Source organism: Crocodylus siamensis, chromosome 2, assembly GCF_052110815.1.
Source record: "Crocodylus siamensis isolate JL-2025a chromosome 2, ASM5211081v1, whole genome shotgun sequence".
Classification (NCBI taxonomy): Eukaryota; Metazoa; Chordata; order Crocodylia; family Crocodylidae; genus Crocodylus; species Crocodylus siamensis.
This window is the reverse complement of record NC_143396.1, coordinates 231924634-231950538: the sequence shown is the minus strand read 5'-3', so window position 1 is coordinate 231950538 and position 25905 is coordinate 231924634. Positions and strand designations below refer to the sequence as shown.

General features: G+C 44.9%; 1 protein-coding gene across 1 annotated transcript in view; it reads right to left on the bottom strand.

Annotated features, from left to right (window-relative positions):
- The window catches only part of LTK (leukocyte receptor tyrosine kinase), a 177915-nt gene that overhangs the window by 40358 nt on the left and 111652 nt on the right, over nt 1-25905 (bottom strand). The window contains exons 10-21 of the mRNA XM_090033393.1: nt 25292-25386; nt 13909-14019; nt 13145-13322; nt 12070-12220; nt 10121-10252; nt 9443-9599; nt 8356-8538; nt 7844-7942; nt 7225-7377; nt 4874-4984; nt 3787-3973; nt 2799-2889 (exon numbers count right to left, since the gene is read on the bottom strand). Coding sequence (XP_089889519.1) covers nt 2799-2889; nt 3787-3973; nt 4874-4984; nt 7225-7377; nt 7844-7942; nt 8356-8538; nt 9443-9599; nt 10121-10252; nt 12070-12220; nt 13145-13322; nt 13909-14019; nt 25292-25386 — 1648 coding nt within the window. The remainder of the gene's footprint in view (nt 1-2798; nt 2890-3786; nt 3974-4873; nt 4985-7224; nt 7378-7843; nt 7943-8355; nt 8539-9442; nt 9600-10120; nt 10253-12069; nt 12221-13144; nt 13323-13908; nt 14020-25291; nt 25387-25905) is intronic.

Below are 25905 nucleotides of genomic sequence, written 5' to 3'. Positions count from 1 at the left end.
CTGTGCTGTAGCATGGTGGCCACTGCATGGGATGGTGTGGCCACTGCAGGTGTGAGGACTGCATGCTTGCTGCTACTTGCATAAGGGCTGAAAGACATGAGGTTTTTGTTGCTGACTTCAGTCTAGTTAACTTGATTTTTGCCATTTATAGTGTGGGCTGTGGTGGATGGGGCTGTTTTTTGCTAATTGAAATAAGTGGCTGTCTCACAGATGATCCCACTGGCAATCTATTAAATTGGTAGAAGATTTACAAAAGGAATATATTAAATGCACTCCTTCAAAAGTTCTATAACCTCCACCCACTCTTTCTGTCAAACCCAAATGCTCTGACAGTATGGGCTGATAATACAGTCAGAATATGATGCAAAGGAACCCAGCCTTCAGGCAACTGCATTGCTGGGTCTAGGAAATCATCTGTGTGCATTTAGGCTTTAGGATCTTAAACAATATTCCCTCTCTTATAATGTGCCCTGTGGATATTACATTGGTTTCCAGAGAGGGAAGTAGGGCAGAGTTGTGGTAGAATTCAGTAGTTTCACTTTGCAGGGGATCATGCAAACATCCAGGTAGATTTACAGCCAAGATTTACAGACAAGGCAAAATTATATAACTCTTAAACATGACGTGAGCAGTATGTTTAAGTAACACTGTATTACAGACATATTGTATCTATGGTCATTATAACAATATATTTTCAATTAGAACCTTAATATGATAACTCAGAATACTGAAATTCACTTACAATATAGTACATATCCTGGGAAAAGAGATACAAACAGTTGATGCTCTTTCTAGGGTACCATTACAAACTCCACTGTCTCCAGAGGAACTCCAACAGGAGTTGAGATCCTTGCTCAACCTCAGTCTGGATCATTAAAACAATGAATAGTATTTGAATCTACTTCTGTCTGCCAGTTGTTTTGGTGTTTCCCCCTATTTGGACAGCAAAACTACACTAGGCAGTTCCATTTGCACTAATTAGGATCATTTCTGGGTCCTCAGACTCACCCACTCACTCAAGTTTCACTACTTCCAGGCAAGCATTTATACCGTGACACAAATGTGGTTGTTCTACTTCCAAAAAAATGAACCACAAAAATCTTACCTTTTAACTTTTTTTTTTGCTAAGCTATCTAATTTGGGGCCTAAAGCACAGTGTTTAATACATGAGTTTATAATCTGAACTAATAAGCATGACTGATATCAGAAATCAGTAGCTGGCAATCTTTTGAGGCACAAGCTGCTGTCCAAGACCATCCATACAACACCCTGTACATTATCACCCACCCTTATTATTCCAACAGTTTTTACCGGGTTAGAGGGCCTATAGGAGAAGAGTACCAGAGCACCAAAACCTATATATAGGCTTAACATGAAGGGATGAGGAGTCAAGAGCATCAGTCACAGAAGTCTGGAACACCAAGTAGTACTGAGGTTCTCAAACTTGTTAGACTAAAGGTGCCCCTCAAAACATGCCAGCTCCTAGCTCCCATTTGTTTTCTTGATAGAGGAAAATAATAGAGTAATTCTTATGTTGTAAAGATCTTAGAAAGACCACAACATGTCAGAATGTTTTTGACACTATGGATTCCTATTTGAAATCTCTGGGTTTATCTTATGAATTATGTATAGGTGTTTGCACCTAATATTGCATGGTAACTCATGGCACCCTTGGAAAGATTTCACAGGGTGCCACAGCATGCTAGTTGAGAATTACTGAACCAGTGCCTGAGAAGTCTGGGAATTCCCTGACCAACAAATCAATTTTGATTTGTGTGGCTAGATTATCTGCTTTCTATGGATAGATGACTGAGATTTGCACAGATTCCCTTAAAATAGAAGTTCTCCCTGGCACAGACAGCTGAGACAACCTCCCTTTTAGTTCCCATCCTCATTAAATGAACAGTTGTAGTTACTGCAGTAGCCACAATGCCATCAAGATGGCTGTTTATTTTCAATCAGCTGCTACTGCTGTATGGCTTAAAAATCAAAATGATGGGAAGTGCATAACTCCCAAATAAAACACTAGCAGTGTGTGTAATGTGTTTAACACTATATGTGTGTGCAGTAATAATGCATTTCAGTGATAACTAATTCAGTGTGACAAAATCATCAACAAAGCTAACTGCGCTTTATCTTGCATCAGCGGATGCGTGACAAATAGAACCAAAGAGGTGATGCTTCCTGTCTGTGCAGCATTGGTCAGACCACAGTTGGGAGTACTGCATCCAGTTTTGGGTGCCGTACTTTAAGAAGGATGTGGATAACCTCCAGAGGGTCCAGAGGAGGGCCACTCATATAGTTAAGGGTTTACAGGCCAAGCCCTATGAGGAAAGACTAAGGGACGTGGATCTCTTCAGCCTCCACAAGAGAAGGCTGAGAGGCGATCTTGTGGCCATTTACAAACTCATTAGGGGGGCGCAGCAAGGAACCAGAGATGCTCTATTCACCAGGGTGCCTCTTGGGGTAACCAGGAACAATGGTCATAAACTGACAGAGAGCAGATTAAAGCTGGACATCAGAAAGAACTTCTTCACGGTGAGGGTTGCCAGAATTTGGAATGGGCTTCCAAGGAAGGTGGTGCTTTCTCCTGCCTTGGGGGTCTTTAAGAGAAGGCTGGATAGGCATCTGGCTGGGGTCATCTGACCCCAGCACTCTTTCCTGCCTAGGGTAGGGGGTCAGACTCAATGATCTGTTGAAGTCCTTTCTGACCCCAGCACCTATGAATCTATAATACAGAACTCACAGATATTAACCACCATATAGGAAAGTCTGGACTACCAGTTATAGGTACTGACCTTGATGGCCACCTGTAGTGGATTGGGATCTCCAGCGATTCCTACCACTGTCCCCTCATAAACCTCACCAAATGCTCCATGTCCTAATGCCCTGAAGAGAAAAGAAAAAACAAGAATTACTTGATCCAAAAGCCTGGCATCAGAAAAGCCAGGACTGGGTTTAGGGTAAATGGAATCCTAGACAAAACGATTCATCTTGGTGTTGACCTAGTTGTAAAGTATCCAGAGTCACTTTTTGACCTCTACTGGTGCTGTGACTAAACAAATGGGTTCTAAAACTTCAGTACTGCTGAAAATATAATAACCAACTGCATGATGATAAAGTGACTGCCTGGTTGCTATACTAATCCTGGGACCCTAGGTCTTAGCACTAGATTTATGATGATATTAAGACTATAAAGAATCAGGGTGTAAGAGACAAAGAGAGAAGTCTGTAAACCAAAATCTGAAGAAGACAAGGTTAAAAAAAAACCAAACCAAATAGATTTTCACTGGATTCCCTATGCAGTCTTGATATCAACTGAATTGCAAAGTATGTTTTTTCCTGTGGTATGAGGTTTTTTTCTGATGCAGAAAGGAATTCTGCCTGCTGTGGACCTGAAAAGGATTGACTGGACAGCCAGGTGGCAGCAGCAATTCAGGATATCAAAAATATGAGTGAAATAACATAGATGATCTCTTTTTTGAATGAAAGCCTGCAAAAATCCATGGAATATGTGACTTGTGTGTAACAGGTTAAGAGTGCTGACATGGCCCAGATTTTTGCAAAATGATGTCTTTGTGAACGTAGCAATAAATCACAGGTATAGGAGATAGTCCTTACAATAGCCACATTTAGGCTGCACCAGACTAGACTATGGGTCTTCCATGGTATGTTTCACTTTTCATAAAATCAAGCAAGGCAAATATGTAAGTTCCACCTCCCTTCACTTCAGATTATACCCCCTCCCCTCAGCAGAGAACTGCCCCTGCCTGCACTGAGCCTCACTGGAGCAGGGAGATGTTCTTGCGAGGGATCTCCTTCAACTCGTTCAGCGTGGCGGCCTTCCCAGCAAAGCAGTAGTTGGGGTTGTAATCTGTCATGATGGTGGAGGTGCGGATTTTGCTCAGTTTGTATTCTGGGCTCTGCAGTCGTGCTCTAGCTCCTTCCAGCTGCTGCTTCTTACAGTGATAGACTGAGTGGGGAACATCACATAAAACCAGGGGTCAACATCTGGATGAAGCAGAGAAGACAATGCCAGCAGTGCAGAGCAATCAATAGCAAGCAGAAACTGGGCCAGCAGCTATAAAAGCCAAGTAACATTCTTAAACCCCAGCATCTCTACCTGCTCCTCCTTGCAGTGCCTTCCCCATATTGACTGAATATATGAAGGGTGTTGTTCACCCAAACGGAGCCTTGTTCTGGATCCAACAAGCAAGAGACTTCACCAAAGAAAACAAAACAAATGAAGTTCAGCTGAACAGAGCTCATTGTATCCCCTTGAATAAGTCGTATCTTTAACCAGTGACCATGACTTCAGTCTTTGTATATTAGTGACTTCCAAAAGTGGAGGAAGGGAGAAGGGATGCTTATGTTCTAGTGTTCCTTCTCAGCAGTTTTCTCCCCAGATATAGGAAGAACAGAACAATCTTGGCACAGGGGGACTGTTATTGTGCCTAGCCACTGCTTGCAGCTTGACAAAGAGAGAACGATCCTCACTAACTGCCACCCTTGACCTGTACAACACAATTTTGCTCCATGTATAAGCACGAGCAGAAAGGCAACCCTAAGATGGGTTTCCTTCACCCAGCAGGGCCACCTCTGAGTCCGGCAGAGGCCAGACTGAGGGTAGCAAGGGTGAGCAGGAGTAGTGGTATAACTAGGGTGGGGTGAATGAGGCAATTGCCCCAGGTGTTGACATGGGAGGAGGGGAGTGGTAAAAAAAAGCAACTGATGCTAGCAGCCAGGCAATCAAAATCACAATAGTGGTAGCAACCAGAAGCTGTTGCTGTCTTTGTGCCCCAGCATCCCACTACATCCCTACAATACTGACAGGAGTAAATAGACTAATACAAGTCACAAAGGTGTTTCTTACGGAAAGAGAGGCTGCCGCAAGTAAGGGCCATTCCAAGTACCACAATTGCAGCAACCACAGCCAGGAGGAGTGGGAGTGGCAGGTGTCCCTCTGGGATAGGGCCATGAGGCACTGGCAAAAAAAAGATGGGCACATCAATCAGGAGGCAACCACAGTGATGGTAAAGACCCACTCCTGTCTTGCTTCTCCCTCACCCAGGAAGTAAAGTGGTGGTGATGAAAGACCTTTATATCAATATCATAACATTGGAGCCCTAGATGTTGTAGGCATTCATAAATCATTGAATAGCCATTTTACTTCTCAAACTCTAGCAGATTCAGCAAAGATCCTTTACTGTGCTCTCCAGTTTTCTGACGGATAGAAAAATAACACTGCACACAAGCGGAAATTGCCTATGAAAATCCATGCTTTGGAACTGCAAGAGACACTATTAGATCATATTAACAAATATCAGTGAAACAGGCACTACAGGACACTGCTGGAGACAGAACTTGTATTTACAAGTACTAACCTGCTGCAGCGTTTCCTGTGGCCTAATAGAGCCGTATGTGTAGACAAGAAACATCTACTGCAGAGCTGATGGGCATTTTTACACATGCTCCCGATGCAGCACTGGACGCTTTTAATTAGTGAGCCGTGCTAATTAGAAGTGCCCATGCACCACGTGCACCAGTGGCACAGTATATCCCCATACTAAGAAAATGGCGGCAGCGTGCTTTGAACTAAAACACATTGAACACCTTTTAGTCCAAAGTGCACTGCCACAATTTTGTCAGAGTGGAGGCACGCTGCACTGCTGATACACATAATATGCAAGGCTGCCAGAGCGCATCAATTTATGAGCTCCAGCAGACTCAATTAATTGAGTCTGCTCTGACACACTGGATTTCCTATCAACTTCAACTCCACGAGCTTCAGTGACCTAGCCCTTTTATTTAGTGGTGTTACAGCAGAAAGGCCTTTAACCCAACATGTCTACTTATAAAGCAGTCTCCCCTGAGTATAATCATTTGCCATGGAAACCCACTGAGGAACTTTCAGCTGAACCTTTTTTGGAATGCACCGTTTTCTCATATGAAGAATTTATTTCATAATCTTTTACACAGGTTACACTTTCAACCTACACAACACTGAATGTTTGAAACTGCAAGGAGTGAAGTAACTCAATTGCTTCTGTGTGTGTGTGTTTGCACTCCTCACAACTCCATGTCCTTCAGTGTAAGATATAGAAAGATGATGTTTTCCCACCTCAGCTCTAAAGAAAGGTATTCAAGTCCAGGCTGTTTTTCTGCCTGTGTACTCCCTCTGGAACCTCCTCCATCTACTGATCTAATGAATCATGTATGTCTAAAAAAGCACAGTTGAGTGGACAGGCTACACTTATACCCAGTTGAGGGAAAGGCCCAGCAAAAGTGAGAGACAAAACTCAGAAGATTTAGTTCAGGTAAATAAGCAAAAAATCTTCTCCATGGAATATCATGAGGACAAGGTTTCATCCATTTTCTGCTCCTGTGCCAGTTGGGAATTCTGGGAGAACAAGCTATCTTCCTATTTTGGCATGGCACCTTCCACTTCCTGCTGGAACACAGAGGTAGGAGGTACTCAAAAATAATAAATCATTTTTGTTTAAAGTAAATAATCCTTTTTCAAAGCTCAAGGGAGGATTCCATTTTCAGTCACCCACAGGCACAAAAATTGCTTTGTAACTTGTAGTGATTGTGACAGCCAGCTAGCATGTCTATAACTAGCTGAACTGGAAAGCTAGCTCTTCTGCTGCATTCTCTAATGCTTTAGCATGTGAGGGCATTGTCTATCATTGTATACTAGAGTGTGGAGCAGGAGAAAGGCAGCCTAGAAACATTTGTTCTGTCATCACCACCTTGATTGCTCACTTCCTACATTACTGTAGGCAAACTTTCTTAACCTCTCTGGGCTTGATTTTCAAAGATATTCACACACCTGGGGCAGATAAGTGTCTAACAAGATTTTCAAAAGCACCTAAGCAAATTAGTTAATAAAGTCCAATTCACTTGAGCAGAAATTAGGTACCTTACCCATTTCGGTCCTTTGAAACCCCACTGGATGCATCTCCACATCTTTAGATACTTAAGTACCTTTGAAAAATCTCTGCCACTTGTAGAAAGAATACTTATCAACTCCTTAGAGATATGCTGGGAGGATTAACATGTTTAATGTTTGCAAAAGTACTTTGAAATTCCTCCAATGGAAGGCAAGACAGAAGAGGGGTATCTTTATTATGACACAAGTAGCTTCTTCTCAAAAAAGATGAATGGGAGCAAATACAACGAAAATGGAAGATATTTCTGTGAAGACAGAGCTCCATCTTTTACCTGTGCAGGTGACGTTGTCGCTGGCTAGCACAGAGCCCATTTCACAAATGCAGATTGGAAGATTGGTCTCAAGGTCCCGCTTGCAGTTGCCTGAGTGGCAGTGGCTACAATTCAGGTAGATCTGAATATCCACCTCACCATGACTCTCCATGGCTGAATGGGGAGTCAAATAAAAATAGAAGGATTTAGTTTATCTTCTCCTCTCTTGCAGAGGTAGAAAGAAAAGGCAGAAGACAATTGTGCCAACCTTGCTACTTAGGAAATCAGGAAGCCAAACACAACAGGGAGCAAGTCCAGGAATGACTGACTACTGATCACTTTAGGTCATAAAGGTTTACTGGTGAAGAAAAATGGGGAAATCTGTGACCCAGTAAAGCAGCTGAACCTTTAGACTCGTCTCCTCTCCCTGCCTCACAGAGAGACACGAGGAAGATCTTCAGCTGGTTTACATTTATTTAACTCAATGGAGCTGTAATAACTTGCACTACCTGAGGAACTGCCCCTTAAATTATAAGCATGGTGGAGTGTTTGAAGAGGGTAAGAAGGAAGAGAGCAGTCAAGAGAGAGGAGGTGAGGGTGAGACAGAGACAACAGTGAGAGAGCAGAGAAAGTGTTTTACCTGCCAGGGGTTGCAGGAAGATCTCCCCAATTGGACTGACAAAAGAAATACCATCCTGCCCATCAGCAGTGATCTCATCACTATCTGACACGTGCCCACCTGGAAAAAAGGTAGGAGTCACCATTTGTCAGCTGTACATGACATGAAATTGTTAATCAGTGTTAAGTGCTAGGGTCTTCTGGTTACTCCAGGCTCTAGCCATCTGAAGTTACACTGGGATACTATGTCAATAACATATCAGTGAAATGAAGTCAGTGTGTCTATTCACATTGTCCAAGACAATGAAATCCTTCATCCAAGACCAGTCAAGGCTGGTGGAAGCATTCGTTTCATAGGTACATATGGTGCAAATGAGTTAGTTTTAAATAGAACTGACCATTATTTGATGAACTGTTCTCTCTGGACAAGCCAAAGCCAGGACAGGGGATGGTTAAATATCCATTAAAAAAACCTAACGACGTTCTCAGTCTCTCTATCTCCCCTCCCCTAAATGAGGGAACAAGCAGACCCACCTCTGTAGCCTCCGCCTCCTCCACCAGAAGTACAAGCTCCTCCTCCTCCACCAAAACCACCTGAGGTTGCCCATTGAAGGTTATTTAGTGCTTGGGGACAGGCTTGACCTCCCTCTCCACCTTCCAGGAGGGACTTCCCAGCCCGAGGAACCTGGGTGATATCCTGCCAGCCACCCCCTCCTCCTACAAAGAGAGAGAAATTTAAAAAAAAACAGTGAGGCAACTGAACATGGACAAGAAAATGAGAGTGAAGTGTGTGTGTGTGTGTGCACATGCGGACACAAGAGGAATTAGGATGTCCAGGAATGTAGCCTGCTGCCACTGCCAGTACCACAATGGAAGTCCAGCCTAAGATCTCCTTTAGCTGTTGTTCCTCTAGCTGTGACAAAGCACCTGGGAGATAACCACTCACCACCTTGGTTTGTCAAGAGACTTGGAATATAAAAAGAAAACTGTCATGGACCTTTTTGCATCTCTTCAAGATGAGAACTGGGTACAGTTCATGGGAAGAAAATAAATTTAAAATCAGGCTTCCTCACGAAATTAGACAATGGATAGAAATTGGAGATGTACAAAACCATTGCAACTGGATGTTTGGTCCATTCAGGAATGGGTTCTAAACTTAGTTGCTAGGAGAAAAATCTGAACTGGATTTCTGTTCTGTGTGGACTGGGGATTCCAGTTCAATCCCTGTTTCTCTGTTTTGGTGGGAACTAATGTCTCTTCTATTGTCTCTCCTCACCAAGACACTGCTACAAGGAAGGGCTCAGGATTACCCCATTCTTTTCATTTTATGACCCACTTCTTATAAGAGATTTCCTCCCATGGAATAGGTTCTCTTGCCAGTTTCCCACCTTCCCTGTGGCATTTTGTCTGCTCAGGTGCTACACTATATGAAAAGAAGGCCCCTGTGAATTGCCAGTGCACCCCAAATCATGGCCATTAACATATCACTCACATGTCTCTGTAAATCATGTCCACCTAAAAATGTATGTGAATCAATATGATGTGTGTCACTTCAAGTCAAGTCCTTAGGCCAGTTCTTTATGTTCAGTCATAAAACCTAGACCTCATACTGCTATCTTACCTGCTGCCCCTGTTTTCCCATTGACTCCAGGCACTGCTGTGTTGTTCTCAAGCTGTTCCAGGGGTATATCATCCAGCAAGTTGTCTTGGTCCTTCAGGTATGCCTTCCCTCCTCCTCCTGCTGCGATCAGCAAAGGTTCAAAGGTCCCATCCTTCTGCTGCTCAAATATACAGACCATTCATTACATGAGGCATTCAAACAGTACACCAGGCACCAGATAAGCTTTTGGCTCCTTGGATATGAGAACATACAAACTTCATCACATTAAAAGGCATAAAAACATCTAAATGTTGGCCAAAGTCCAGAATAATGCTACAGATGGTTTTCTGACTTCATTATGACACCGCTACCTCTGCCTACCTTGATCCGAGTCCAAGTGAATACTAGTTCTTGAGGCAGAACTTGTTTCAGCATTAAACAGCAGACTTTTGTTTGATTCCCAGTACTGATCATTTACTACCAGAGCTGGCTGTGCTGATGAGGCAGTACAGCTAGCCCCAGTGACAGTAAAAAGGGAGGATAAGCACATAAAGAGGTATGGAATTTTAATGTTTTAAACAGTCGTCTCCCATCCACTTCCTGTAACAGCTGACAGTATTGTATGATATGATCAATACTGAAAGGGACATCTTCAGTCAGACTCTATCCAAAAGGGCGCTCAGAGAAAGGCAAACTTACTCTAAAGACATAGGTGGCTCCTCCTCCTCCACCCCCTCCTCCAGCCCACTCCTTCAGGTCCTTTTTTTTTTTGTAATCGTCTTCAATGAGAGATGACTCCCCCAGGCAGATCTTCTGGGTTTGAACATTTCCCTGAAAGGAGTCAAAAGGTGCAGTCAGAGATCACCAGCAGCTACCTGGCAAGCACAGACCAGTTCAAATGGTTCTCTTTGTAGCTGGACAACTCGCTGTACGAACAACCCGCCTCTTTGCCCCAGTGAGCTTTTTCTGATCTGGAAATACAACATATATAAGCAAGTGACATCTCACAGCAGATCTGGAGAAGTGCAATGGTACTTGGTTAGTTTAATCATTGATAATAAAATATAATGTTAATACCTTTTACAGCTGCAGCTCCTTACATCTGAAGAGCTAAAAATGCTTTTCAATTACTAATTAATTATCAGGGAACTCCTGTGAAATAAATATAATTAATATCTGTTTGTCTGATAAGGAAATGAGATGAGGTGTTTTATACAAGGTCAAAGAGCGACTAGGTGCATCTACACATGCCCCCAACTGTGCAGTAACTGCTGTTACTGCACAATCCTGGCAGCACGTGTTGTTTCCAACCCTACTGCACCAGTGTCATGGTTCATGTCTGTTGACACTATGTCGCCAGAGCAATGAGCTACATCACCACAGCTCAACACTATGACGATGTAACATCTCATGTAGATGCACTCAATGAGTGGCGAATATCAGGAATAGAACTCAGGAGTCCTAGCTTCCCTGTCTCTGCTCTAGACACTAGCATAGGGAGAGAAAATAAGTAAATATTATTTCCCAGGCTTAGATTTTTTTGGCATGCTGAGCTACACATCTTATGAGGATTTCAGGACTCTTACTCTTCACATGACTCCATTTGATTTTATAAAATGGCCTCCACGTATATTGAGGCTATCACTTGCATTCCAGTATGTGACATGCATCTTCTAAACACTGAGGGCTGTAAAACCTTACGGGCTCTCATACAGTCATGAAGACTTCCACATGTCCCTAGGAAGATAAATCTTCAACCACAGTGCCTCCCAAAGGTGGAGCTCTCAGGAAAGGGTATACTTAAGCAACTGGGGGAGCCTCAGGCAATTGGGGCCCAAAGCTCCAGTCTAGGGAGGGGGTGACAGCCAAAGAGCCTGTGCCCAGGAACTGTGCAGGAGAAGCCAATAGAAGAGACAAGACTGGAGCCTAACAGGTTAAGGGAAGCTTAACAGCCACGGGATCGAGCATGAAAGGATCCAGACAAGGAACTCTGGAGTGAACTTTACTGGGGTTGTCAGATGCACATCACTGATTTTCGTTCTTTCCTGATATTTCTGGGTCTTCACAGAGGGTCTGATCCAAAGGTATTAATGTCAATATTGACATGGGTTTTAAGAAGCTTTGGATCCAGTCCTCAGACTCTAAGCTTTTCAGGGAGGAAATCAGCCCCTGCCATCCATGCCTAGCTCCATGGGCCTGTTCTCCTATTGTGGGATATCTGGTATAACCACAAATAATAGGAAAGAAAGAAGTCTGGGCAGGCCTCATAAAATATAGATTATGGGAAAATATGTTACCAGCTCCTAATTAGTAGTTGGATGTGGGTGCTCTGTTAAAGTAACTGAAAGGGAAAAGAAAGCTTACAAGCAGCTTTTTGTGGGCACCAGGATCTTAAGGCAGAGCTGCTGCTGTGGGTTTGCATTTGTTTGTACATTTTGGGGAGGTTTCTCATTTCAGGCCTCCATATATTTGTTTGGAGAAAATTCTTCAGCTCATTGGTTCTTCCTAATCCCCCATCTGGCTTTTATCACTGCAGCCTGGGATTCCTGCCCCTCATCAATAGCAAAGCCAAGCCCCAACCCACCCACTGAGGGTGTCTGCAGCTTATTGCCAGCTTGGTTTTGCCGGGTGTATTTGTGCATCCTTACCCCTGGGCAGGCATCTTCACCCTGCTGCCCCACTAAGATGTAGAGGAGTTCATCTTTCTCCAGCTGGAAGGTAGCTGAGATGAAGACTCCATGAGATCTCTTATTGTGGTTTTTGGCTCCTTTCCCTCCAGCTGCTCCATAGGCAGAAATCCTAGAAAAGAAAAGAAGAAGTTAGAGAAACAGAAATCCTACACGCCATAGACCCAAAATGACTCCAGCTGTATGCTTCCAACCCTCCCCTGTTCCTGACCAGCCACATCCTCACAGTGAACTGTGTACAGCCAGAGTCCTGGACTGTCATGAGTACAAAGTGACTCAGTTTCTGAGGGTCCAACACCCAGTGTTCCTGTGGGGAACACTTCTGAGCTGACACCCTGAAGAATGAACTATGGATCTGCCAAACAAAAAGCATGAGCTCTTACACTTGGAAATAAATAACCAAGGCCCCATAGCTGTGGGTTGTAACAAATCATACTGTACACTGGCACAGAGGTAGACTTAAGACATATACTAACCTATGGGTTACATCCCTACACTATCACAACCCCAAAGGGAGGTGGTAACACCCAGCACTCCTAAACAATGACAGCCCAAAGGTACTCCAGTTCAGAACCTCAGTTTAGATGAGTGTTTCCCAACCTTCTTTTTCTGCACCCCGCTCCTGGGAGTGAAGTGTGGCAGCGGTGGCAGCCCAGAGGCAGGGGAGCTCCAGGGACACAGCTCCCATGCTCTATGCGGCACCACCAGCATTGCCCCTGCGATCCTCCTTTTGGTCATGACCCAGGGTTGGGAAACGCTGGTTTAGATGTCAGCATTCTTACATCATCGCAGCTTCAATTTCACTCTGATTTTGGCTTCTTCATACACAATACATCCATCCTCAACAATAACTCTAAGCATAATTCCTCACAGCCAGTATTTCTAACCCATCAACCTCCACTGTAATTCTTGCTACCCTTCACCTGCTCTCAGCTACTCCCAACACTTTGCTGCACTAAACTATATACCAGTGCTAGTGTAAGTGTGTATACCTAGGTGGCCACTTCTCTAGAGCCTGCTGTACACAGGTACTCACATGTATCGGTTTGTTGCTGGCACTTTCCACACTTGTACTCCTCGGAGTTTACCCTCTTTCTCCACAGTCACAGAGACATTGGTGTTCTGGTAGGCACTATCACACTGTGCTTGAGTTGGCCCTTGAGGACCACTGGCACCACAAGTTGTGAACCACCAGAAAACAACAGAGATGTCCCCTGTGATCAAGCAGTAGAATTATGATGGAGATGGTAACATCCCTTTGTTTCAGAGACTGATATAATGTTCAAACTACTCTGTAATCAAAAGGCAAATGGCAAAGCCTTAATTCTCCCTGTTGATAAATGTTTCTGCAGAAACTCTGGTAACTAAACTGAGACGCGTATGAACAAACCTCAAAGCACCCCCCACTCACAAACAATATTAGTGACTTTCTATATAGAAGCAAATCAGCAGCCAACATCTTGGTAATATCTGCTGTTTGCTGGGATTTGAAACATGTTCACTGTATTATATATACATATACCTATACATATACGTATATATATATACACATATATATATGCATATGTAAGACACTGAGGTCAAGAACATTCTGGATTTCTATTATAAGATATTAGAACCTGAATTTTCAGAATATTTAGCATTGTATGGCATTTTCTGTGTTCAAAGCACAGCTCCCATTGACATCAGTTGCTGTGAGTCTTTAGCCCTCCTGCTATTCAGATGCTGGGGTACCAAGCTGTTTTCCCAGAAACTAAAAACCTAAAAACAGAGACAATTAGTTGATATAGATCTATCTACCTGAGAGAAATGGCTCTTCCAAAGGGTTCAACAGATGCTGATCCATGATTCCAATTTCCTGTGGGTATTGGTGCTTTCCATCAACATAGCTTTGCCTTCTTCCTGTTATAGCTTGTGGGACCAATCAGGAGGGGGTGAGGGGAAGGGGAGAGAGAGAGAGAGAGAGAGAAAGAATTTCAACCAAAATAAACTTGGTACAACCACTTCATCAAAATAAGAGTTCATGTTGTAAGAATTGAGTTGCGGAAGGGACCGTGATGTCCTCCCACTATCTCATGTTAGACAGCCTACTGAAGGAAAAGGGGCTTAAAACTCTCTTATATGTAAGCACTGTGGATATGTGGCATAAAATGAAAGAAAGTGTCATATATTTTAAATCTGTGTATTGATTTAAATGATCAATCATCTTTACAGTTCTTCAGGTTTCTCATCCTTGGCTTGGCTGCCTGGCTCCATGTTGTGTAGTAAAGAAAGAATTGAACATAAAACTGATTATAATCATTAAAAAAAATGGATAATGGAACACTACAAAGGAATAATAGGCATGCATTTTTAATCAGCTCAATAGTGACATATGAATTCCAGGAATGGACAAAGGTGATGAAAAAGTTTTTAAAATGTCACATCATTTTTTCACCTTTTCAAGGCTTTTCATGTCCTCAACACTTTGGGGATATATTCTATGACATAATCATGGCCCCCAAATTCCCAGATTTTGTCCATGTGCCAGTGAGCTTGCAAAATAGCCTTCTCATCTGAATTTTCGTAATTTGAGGCATATAAGATTTACGTAGTCCGACAGCCATTCTGGCAAATTTAGTGAGAGAGAGAACAGGGGGGATTTGGAGGGGGGGGAGGGGAGAAATGACACAGCTTGTAGATAGTCATGAACACTTTTTAGCATATTCTGTACATGCATAAACAGATATATATCACGTCAAGTGGGGATGAAATGGTGACAGACTTTAGCATACTCGTTTTGCCCCCACTAACTCAATGAGACATGGGGATTCACAGATGCTAGAGTCAGATGGGACCTCAACAGATCATCGAGTCTGACCTCCTGCCTAGCACTACCCACATCCTTCCAGGTCAATACCAACCCGTACTGCAGATAGGATCTGTATTACAGACTGCACCAGCTTGACTGATCGAGGATCCAGATGACTTGAAACCACAGTTTTGGGCAGCCATAGCTAGGGAAGCAAGTTTGAGGCTAATGGTATAATGATTCCTGTTATTTAAGAATGGGACTGCAGTAGACAATCAGCCCACTGGATCCTTCCAGTGTCTCTTATCACAATGTATAAAGCATCACTAACTTCATACAGCATGACTACAAGGATAATATAAAGCAAACCATGTGGAAAAGTAACGCACACTGCTAATAAACACAGCCACAGCCATGATATAAACAAATGCCTATTTGGTCAACCTCCATGAAAAGTACACAAAACTCTACCAGACCTGGAGCAGTGACCAGGATACTATAAACCTGACTCTTCTGGAGTGGGGAGAGGATGGAAGTGCAGACCTCCAAAGGTGCATTTAGAACCCACTGCCTGTCTAAATGACCTACACCACATAGAGAGCTCTACCAGGAAACCAATATCATGAATCAAGCCTGCCTCACACTGCAGAGAGACAACAAACGAAAAGTCTTAAATTTTTGCTGCACAATTATTTTCACTCATGTTATTTCAATATATAAATCACACAAGTTTTATACAAATGTTTGGTTGGAACAACTAGAACAGCTCAAGTTTCTTGCATGTTATGAACCCCTGGTTAATTCAATTCTGAGCATTTTTCTCTAGGAAAAGCATCATCACATATCTTTCAACCAACTCCAGTTGTACCCGTCTAATGGCTCTTTGATGGTCTATGAAAAATAAGTTAGCCCCATTTCCAGCTGGACAATTATCCCCATTGCAAAGCCACTGCTCCAAATAGCACTAATTAGCACCCGTGTTAGGAGTGTCACTAGAGAGGCCAAATAATTATCTGGGCCATGAAGACTGACCTGACCTCCCAACCCCCAGGGACATTCCCCTCAGGACTGACTTGAAGCACACTAGTAGGTGAAAGGGGACAATTCTTGTACTGTATCTGTTTTACACATAGGCAGAGGAACTTGAGCAGACAGAGCGGTCAAACCAAAGAAAACGTAAAATAAACTGTTTGGATTAAAGACAAGAAGGAAAACCAAATAAAAAACATGAAGCACAGCCACAAGGAGGTGCTTGGTCTCCCAAGGCCTGAGCTGTATTAATTAAGAATCTGAAAGGTCGCGACCACCTTCCAGCACAGCTTCTGTCATTCAGAGACGTACAATAAACTCAGTCACTTTTGCTGGAGTGAAGGAATGTAAATCAGTCCCCATAACAGCCTCAGTTTGTGTCTCTGGCTGGATTTTTAGCAAAGCAGCATCCTAACCTAGTGTCCCAGGGCAATTCTTCCTTTCCAAACAAACAATCTTTTCTCCTTTTCCAAACAGTTTCAAATCTTCATGCATTGGAAGGGGGCCTCCATCCCCTTCATGCTTACCAGACCAAGGACCACTTCCATTAGCCCTATGAAATAATGACAGCCCACAAGCACTGTTAACTCTTAGAATGCCGGCATTTGTGGTATGCCTATATGCAAAAACACAGGACCACACCACGGTACCAGATAGCTGCATTACCCTGGCGCTCTGCCTGAGCTATTAGCTCTGTTGAGAAGCTGAGTATATTATCATTGGTGGACAGCTGCACTAACATGCCTGTGCTTGTTGTACCCAAACTAGCTTGTTCAGAGACAGCTTGGATATGCCTGGAAAGTGCTGCCTTGTGGCAGATATACCCTCACACACTGCTAGGTACATGAACTCCTAAATAGGGCATGTTTTCCATACAGGATATAGCTGCAGGTTTCAAGGTCTGATCTTCAATCTATTCCAGCTTCCATTTTGACTGTGGAAGGAGTATAAGCAAGTGTAAGGGGGAAGTCCCTCTCTTATATTCAGTGATAGAATGACACTTTGGGTGAGAGAAATCTACACAGCAATGGGCCCTTCGCCTCCATGTCCACGTGAGGCTTATTCAGAAATCTTTTTCAGTTCATGGGATTTGAGCAGTTTGCATTCAAAGGACTGGGGTGTCTATGTCCCATGTGGAATTCTCAGGGCTCCCCCTCATCATCCAGCCATTTATTCTCCCCCCGCCCTGAAACATCCCCCGCTATAGGCACTGGAGCAGATTCTCAGCCTTGGTATGTTATTTTGTCAAAGCTGCTACAAGTCACTAGTTGGGAATTGGTTGTCCTAGTGTATGTAGACACCATGCAACCATGGCTAGCTCTTATATCTCTTTTCCCATGACTTCTGGTACAAAGGATGTGGTTGTTCTGTGGAGAAGGAATGGCCAGAGCATGGTGTCATCTGGATATTCTCAAATGCTGTATAGTACTTTCCAGCAAGTCAGAGTAGCTTCAAGTCTCTCTGACCTGTAATGGTGCTGAGATTTGGAATCGGGAAGCCATAACTAATTCTTCCACAACAGCCCCATGTTGGTCCATTCTTTCCAATCAGTACTGGTATTAACTCAGTGAAGGCATCATTGCTGGGGGACCTGAAGTATTCCCTCCAGCTCATCTTGAGTGTTGAACTGAGCATAGTGCCTCCCAATATACCAGGTCCTGCCAGCCTGGTGAATGGGTGCATGATGCCAGGGCCTGATGCAGGCCATACGGCACTACCTTAGAACAGACCTTCCCTATATACAAAGTGAGGTAGAGTAGTGATGTAGGTGTGATGGTCCATGAATTATGCGAGAGGCAACGATTTCTTAGGATGATTATGCAAGAGGCAAGGTCACCTGAAAAAGAATGCCTTACATTCGAAAGCTTGTCTCACTCTATCCCAACTAAGCAGTTGATCCAATAAAAGATATTGCCCACCAAAATCCTTGCCTGTTTACAAACAAAATTTAAATGGGAGAAAGCATTAATGATTTACAGTGTTAAACAGAACCGGGAAGGCCAAGGCAATCCAGAGTGTGCTTTCACAGAACAGAGTGCAGGCTGAATAAGAAGGACAAGATGCAAGCCTGCCCACAGCAGGGCAAGGTAACAAAGGAAGAGCAGGCAGGGTCATTCTAACCATTCTAAAGGGCAGCAGCTGCTTTGGGAACAATATATTAAGCATGTTGCAACATGAGACTAGTGGAATAGATTTTCAAATGTGTTTAAACACTTAGGGCATGTCCACACATGCAGGCATGTGCGCTTGCAGCAGTTCAAATAGGAGTGGCACAAATTTGTGCTGGGGATTTGTGCCTCAGCACACATGTCTAAATTATGTATGTACTTTGGTGTGGAACAAGTTGTGCCAATTGGAGCAAACTGACCCTGCCCAGCTCTTCCCAGATCTTCAGCCACAGGAGGAGCTGAAGGCTGGGGCCAGCGCTTGTGCTGGCTCCAGCAGTATAAAAAGGTGCCCTGGCAAGCAGCTCAGGGCTAATTGCTCTCAGGAGCTTCTAAGGCCCAGCCAGGTGACATATGGGGACACTAGCCCCTTGTGCCAGCTGGACTGTTGCAGCAGCCCTGACCTAGAGTGGTCTCTGCATCCTCTACCCACTGCAGCAGTCTGGCAGTGGGAGCTCCTGCCTGGTTGCAACCTGCTGCCACCTGCAACAGCATCCACCCCCTTGGACCTGCAGCCCCAAGCCTGTACACCTGCCAGACCTGGACGGGGACCGCACAGCTGCTTGGGATATGGCATGGGTACTGTAGCAAAGCTGTCTGCACCTCTGGGCCAGCTGCCATTGGGCTGTGACTGCACAGCTGGCCTTTGTGTAGCACTGCTGCCATGTGTGCCCCTGCCCTACCATCTGGGCAGCTATCACCTGGAAGATGTCCTCAGTGTGGTGGCCTACTGTGAAAGCATGTCCTCCTGGCCCCAAGTGGCCAGGAGGTCAGGCACCTCATTTGCCCTTCAGCTAGGTACCCAATGCCAGCCCTGGGCAGGCTCCTCTACCTGGGTCCTGCCACTTGCCTCACTAGCAGAGATCCTGGTGTTCCCTGTTTAAAAACTGCAAATTGTCTGATAAAAAATCCCGAATTCACTGTTTAAAATACCCCAAAATCCATGTTCTCAAACAATTAACACAAAACACCACTATATATCGGTCAATAGCTATAGCTATAGATATAGGTATAGGTATAGACAGAGATCCATTGGGCAATGTTTTATTGATATATTTACAATTTTAAAGCAATTTGGAAGCCTACCAGCGCCTCTAGCATCATAATAAAAAAAAATTATAAACATCTATATGCTCTGGTGTTTGCTTTTGGTTTATCAAAGAAAAATTACAGCTGCCCCTGACCCTTTTGCTAACCAAGATGTGGGGACAGTTGCCCCTGCAGCCACAGCTCCCGCCAGCAGGTCCTTTCCTGTCTGGCAGCTGGGCACACAGGGTGCAAGATGTGGGGGGATGCAGGGTTTGCAGGAGGGGAGTGGGGAGGTGGGTGTCGGGTTCTTGGGTAGGTGTGTGTGGGGGGGGTGCGGGTATAAGGGGAATATGGGGTTTGTGAGTGGTTTGTGGGGAGGGAACAGGTGTGTGGCAGGCCTCCCTCAACCTTCCTTCACAAACCCCACACACCCTCCACCACTCCCCACACACCCCAGATCCCCCTTATACACCCCCCCACACCCAAAAAAACTCCCACTCCTACTTTCCTAATTACCTGGGACAGTGCCAGGGTCTGGATCATGCCAGAGCCTTGCCCTGCTCCTGTTTGCCCCAGCATGCTGAGGCAGCATGCTGGGGCAGCAGGAGCACCATAAAGATACTCTGGCCAGAGTGCATCTCTAGAGCAGTGGTCTCCAAACTTTTTTGATTGCGCACCCCTATCAGTAAAAAAATTTTGAGCACGCACCCCCAATATATGTATATTTATAGAAATAGAAATAGAAGTTCTAATATTTTCTTCTGCACCCCAATGGATCGTCTTGTGCACCCCACTTTGGAGACCACTGCTCTAAGAGGACCCAGCCTTCAGCTGCCTCAGGGCATGCTGCAGGCCCATGTCCAGCACCACTGTTTTTCTGCAGGTTTTGCTTTGTTACCTGGATTTCCAGGTATCAAATTTAGAGCCTGCACTGCAAATATGCAGCACGGGGAACATCTTTGTGTTCCCAGCATGCCTCTTGCCACATCTCAAACTGGTCTAAGAGGCCACCACAGGCACATGTGCACTTGTCTGGATGCGCCCTTAGAGATGTGGACTTATAGGGCAGTTCCAGACCACACTGCTCCATGCTAGGAAGTACCACCTTGAAAATGTTTCTTGTTCATTCATTCTACAAAAACTGAGTGGCAAAAAAAATGTTGCACAAGTGCCATTAGAGTGGTACTGGGTACACAACAAAAACAGCTATGTGACATTTTTTCAGCATTTGGTACCTGTGAAGTGGGAATGGGGTTGTACAGGGAAGGTATGTTTCCATGGCAGTTCCCCCTAGCACAGTCCAATGCATGTTATTGACAGGTCCCTAGTCACCTAGCCAGGGAAGGGTCCCCTTTCTCTCTAACGTACCTTCTCCCTTTCTTGTAACCACTACACTGGACCCAAGGTTGTCTGGTACACAGATTCTGACAGGATCTACTAGCACATGCCTGAGTGAATGCTGAAAGAAACCCTAAAATCTGTATTGCCTGAACTTCCCATAGGGGACATTTTTTCTTAATCACTGTTGAGGTTGGGTTATTTGCTTTTAAATTTTACTGCTGTCCCATAGGCTGTTCCTATAATTATAATTATCTATATAAATATTTAATCAATGTAAATATAGATTTATCTATACATATAGATAAATAAATATATATTTATTTATATAAATATTTAATATAAGAATTAATGATTATTTATCTATATAAATATTTAGTCCTTTTATGAACCCTGCTAACTGCCTGGCCTTAGGGAAGATGGCCGTGGAAGCCCCAGCCTCCATACCTAGCTGATACATACATAGACACCTCCTTTAAAGTCTGTGCTGTATTTAGTAGCAGATGAACTGCAGGACTGGAACTGGGTAAGAAATGAATATTTACATTCTAGTAAAGAGCAAATTCTTTCTTCCTGTGTGCCATTGCCGCACTCCCTCCCTGCTTCTCTTGTGCTGGGAATAAAGCATAATTTCTCTGCTTGGAGCTTAATTGGCCTCACCAGTGACATCTGAAGCCTCTCCTGGCTGGCAAGGACTAATTTCATTACTGAAAACACAGCAGAGCTGCTGGGCTTCTCCGTGAGCAAACTGAATTAAATGGATGAGAAGATAAATGGAAGCAGTTGTTTTCAGAAGCAAGAAAATATAATCTCCCTGAGTATTCAAGCAGCAGTGGTGAAACTAAGTTTTCCAAGAAATGTGCTTCCTTTGCTCAGACCTTCCACTATACACCTCTCTGGATTACCCTCAGCTAGTCTGTGCTACGGCAGTTCCCTGAAATCAATACTGATCTATAATAGCAGAAGAACTGGCTCTTCATGTTTGGTGTACACATGTTCTTAGTACCAACCACCTTCTTTATGCAAGGAAGAAATGAAAAAAGAAGCTAGCACGAGGTCTCCTCCCCATCTTACCTTACTATTTCCTATCTTCCATCACCACTAGAAAACTTTCAGAACCCTTTCTTCAGGTTTCAAATAAACATTTAGAGAAGGAACCACAAGTCCTGCTTACTCTCATATATCTCCAAGATTTAGCAGGGCAAAAATGCACTGGACTTGCAATTACAGCACCTCCAGTCCCTGCGGATGCCAATAGGAGCAGGAGGGTCATCAGTGCTTCAGAAAATCAGGCCCTTGGTGATCACAAGAAAGTCTGACAGCAGTAACTTAAGATAAGCACCATACCTAAGAACACAAGAACTGCCATTTACTGGATCAGGCCATAGGTCAGAGATGGCTCACCTGGTCTGCAAGGCCCCTAAAAAAACTTGCATAGTTTTATAGTAGCTAGGGTCAGGAGGGACCTGAACAGATGATCTAGCCTGACCCCCTGCCGCAGGCAGGAATGAATGCTGGGTTCACAAGACCCCGGACAGGTGATCATCTAACCTCTTTCTGAATTTACCTAAGGTAGGGGTGAGAACCGCTTCTCTAGGAAGTGGGTTCTAGATTTTGGCCACCCTAACTGTAAAATATTGCCTCTTGATCTCTAACCTAAACCTATTCTCCATCAGCTTATTACTATTGTTCCTCATCACTCCAGGTGGTGCTGGGGAGAAAAAGGCTCTTCCTATTTGCTGATCACCTCCCCTGATGAGTTTGTAGGCAGCCACCAGGTCCCCCCTCAGCCTCCTCTTGCAGAGGCTGAACAGGTTCAGGTCCCTCAGTCTCTCCTAATTTATGTGTCCTTGGTTCCTGTTAAAGATGACAGGAACCAGCGGCAGTAGGACTCACAGTAAGCCTGGCGAGCTCCAGCAACAGCAGGGCCCGCCCGGCCCCTGCCCCCCCAGCTGGAAGCCCCAGCAAGGGCTTCTGACATGGGACCACATGGCTGCCCCAGCATGGGAAGTTCAGGTAAGGAGGTGGAGGGGTGGGGAAGTCAGGGAAGGACCCCAGGCAGGGAAGGAGCCCAGGGAAGGGCAGCCTGTGGAAAAGCTGAACATGGGGAAAAGCAGCCCCTTGCCCTTTCCGTGGCCCACGCTCCTTGCTGCAGCTGCTCACAGCCCATGCAGAGCTGTCCTGAGCAGGCACAGGCAGCCCCACATGGGCTGCGAGCAGCTGCAGTGTGGGGTGCTGGCCATGGGGTGGGGGAGGGGCCACTCCCCCCCCCGCTCAGCACCAGCTTGTAACCCACCCCTGCTGCTAGCCTGAGCCCCACGCCAGCTCCGGGCTTGCCCGTTGGGGCTGCACTGCGGTGGCAGCAGCTGCAGCCCCTGCACTTACCATGCCAAGCAGTGTTTGCACGGCAAGCGGGGGGGCTGTAGCTGGTGCCGCCGTGCATAGCCCCAAAGGCAAGCCCGCAGCTAGCACGGGGTCCAGGCTTACAGCAGGGGCAGGTTACAAGCTGGTGCTGCGCCGGGGAAAAGCGGCCCCCCACCCGCCCCGTGGCCAGCACCCTGTGCTGCAGCCGCAGCCCAGCAGGGAGCGCCGGCCATGGGGCAGGCAAGGGGCTTCTTTTCCCCCACATTCAGCACCAGCTCGTTCCCTGCTGGCAAGCAGGGGGTCAGGGCTATGCGCTGCCCCCCGCCTGTACCACGGGGTTGGGGGGGCACTGGGAGTGAGCAGGTGCGGGGGCACAGGGCCAGCGCCAGTAGGGCCCAGAGCAGGGCAGCAGGGGTACAGGGTCCCAGCTGGCAGGGGCTCTATGGAGCCCGGCCAGCTCCCCTCTCTCCCTGCTGGTGCAGCCCAGCCTGGCTCCACAGACCCCTGGCAGCCTGCACCCTGCTCTGGTCCCCACCAGTGCTGGCCCTGGGACATTGGTCCCAGGACATTGGGACACTGGTCCCAAGATGGTGACTAGGAGGTGGGGCACCTGTCAAGGGGCAGGGCTACCCATGCGGCCCTTGACAGCTTGTCAACACTGGGTAAACAGCCCTCCGCCCAAAATAATTTGTGCCCCTAACTCCTGTGTTCAACAGCCATTGATGCCCCTTTCCTCCAAGAATTTGTCCCATCCCTTTTTGAATCCAGTTAAACTGCCCGTTTCCACATCTTATGACAGTAAGTTCCACACTGTAATCACATGCTATGAGAAAAAGAACTTTCTTGAGTTAGTTTTAAACTTACTATCTACTAGTTTCATTTTATGACCTTTAGTTCTTCTATTGTGAGAGATATTAAATAATACCAGTGAATCTCTATTTACTTTCTCTTCACCATTTAGTATTTGTAAACCTTTATCATGTTCCCCCTCAAGTGTCTCTTTTTCTAAGCTGAATAGGCCTACCCTCTTTAGTCTCTGGTCACATGGGAGCCCTTTCATACCACTCATCTTGCTTCTCTGGTTTTCTATAACTTTTCAAGATGTGGGGACCAAAACTGAACGCAGTATTCAAGCTGTGGATGCACCACAGATTTATAAAAGGAGCATAATGGTATATTCTGTTTTGTTTACAGTTCCCTTCTTAAAAATGAATGCAGGTGCTGTGCTATATTCTTTGCATAGCTTGGCTAAAACTTTTAGTATAAACCACCCCTCATGCTATGCCAGGCCTGCAACCATTCCAGGTACAGATGAGCAGTTGTGACAAGTGAGACTCATCTGGTTCCCAGAAAGCCCAGCAAGACATCTGGATCATCTTGCAATGGACATAACCATGGAGAAGGATGAAACCCTGCAGACATATTTTGCTTACAACACATATCAGGATTTAAATAAGGTACTAGGTATTACACTGGTTTTTGGTTGTTTTTTTCCAAAGCATAACTCGATTCTTCATTGTTTTAAAGTTGAAGTGAGACACTCATGTTCCTGACTGTGATTGATCCTTGCCCTCCATCTGCTATCTAGACTGCAAATTGACTCCACCCTGAACGTTGCCCATTGTCCAAAGGTATGACCTCATGAAACACCTATAGCCAGATCCACAGCTGGTGGCACTGCATGTGTTTTCCTGCATTTTCAGTCATTTGGCTGCATTTCCAGATAGACTAAATTGTGATAAATTACACTTACATGGAATTACTATTTACTTGTGGTCAGCACTGCTTGATTGTTCCATGCTACCCACCCACCTTTCCTACAGTGAGGAATAAGCCTGCTGAACCAGCACTACTTATCTAAATGTGTGTGTGTGTGTGTGTGAGAGTGTGAGTGTGAGAGAGAGAGAGAGAGAGGGAGAGAGACAGGCACACATAGAGAGTACATGAATGCTCACAGGAGAGAGAGAGAGACTTTGTACTGGAGTAGGAAATGATTTGCGAGGTCCCTTCTTTTCCTCCTCTTCGCCATAAAGGTGATGTATTAGTCAGTCTATCAGAGGAGAACTAGATATGGCTGCCTCTGGAGTCTATCAGTTGTCCCACTATGCTGTGAGCCTGAGAGGACTACTAAAACACAATACAATGTGATCATTCCACCTACAGCCCAAGTGCAAAGACAGCCTTTCCAACTGAGATATGTATATATAACTCAAACTATGTGATCTGGTACACTGCAGATTAGGTAAAGAAAAATCATTAAGAAAACTGAGATGCACCACAAAACAGTATAAAAGAAGGTAGTCTCCAGCAGAAGAGAGAAAGAAAATTGTGTCCAAATGCTGCAGAACTATCAACCTAATGCAGATAAACCATGTACTTTCTGTAGGAAGATTAAAAGCACATTCTCTGAATCACTGGCTCTTCTATAAACATTTCTCGAACATGCTTTGAATCATATGTAGCTCACCATCAGTGAAGCAGTCCAGTCCAAAAGTAATATTATCAACAGCAATGTCAGCTTGGGAATTCCAGCCCCAGGTTGCCAGAAGCTGCAGGTGAAACCTTTGCAACAAGATAGATGTTTTAGAGATAGAGATAGAAAGAAGAAACACACACACAAATCCTAGCTGCTCTCCAAGGGTGACATGTATTCAAACTATTTCTTCAGGAACACCCCTGATGAACAGCCATAAGGAGATGACACAAACCACTCATTCACACTTAATAAGTTATTAAGAACCAACTATATGATGCCACCTTTCATGGGGCACTATGCCACCCACACTGTATGTGTGTGCATGTATTCACTTATGTGTGCATATGACTGTGTGAAGACAACTTCCTAACTGGAAGAACAGTAGGACAATAGAATAAACTGTCTAGGGAAGCTGTGGGATATCCTTTGTTGGGGCAGCTTCCCAAAAGAATCTGGGTAGGCATCAGTCTGGGGTGGTTTAGAGGGTACATCTGTACGAGGGGTTGAACTAGATGACTCTTGAGGACCTTTCTACCCCTGTGATTCTGTCTTCTTCAGAATATCAGACAATTGCCCCAGCAAAGAAAATACATCGACACATAAGG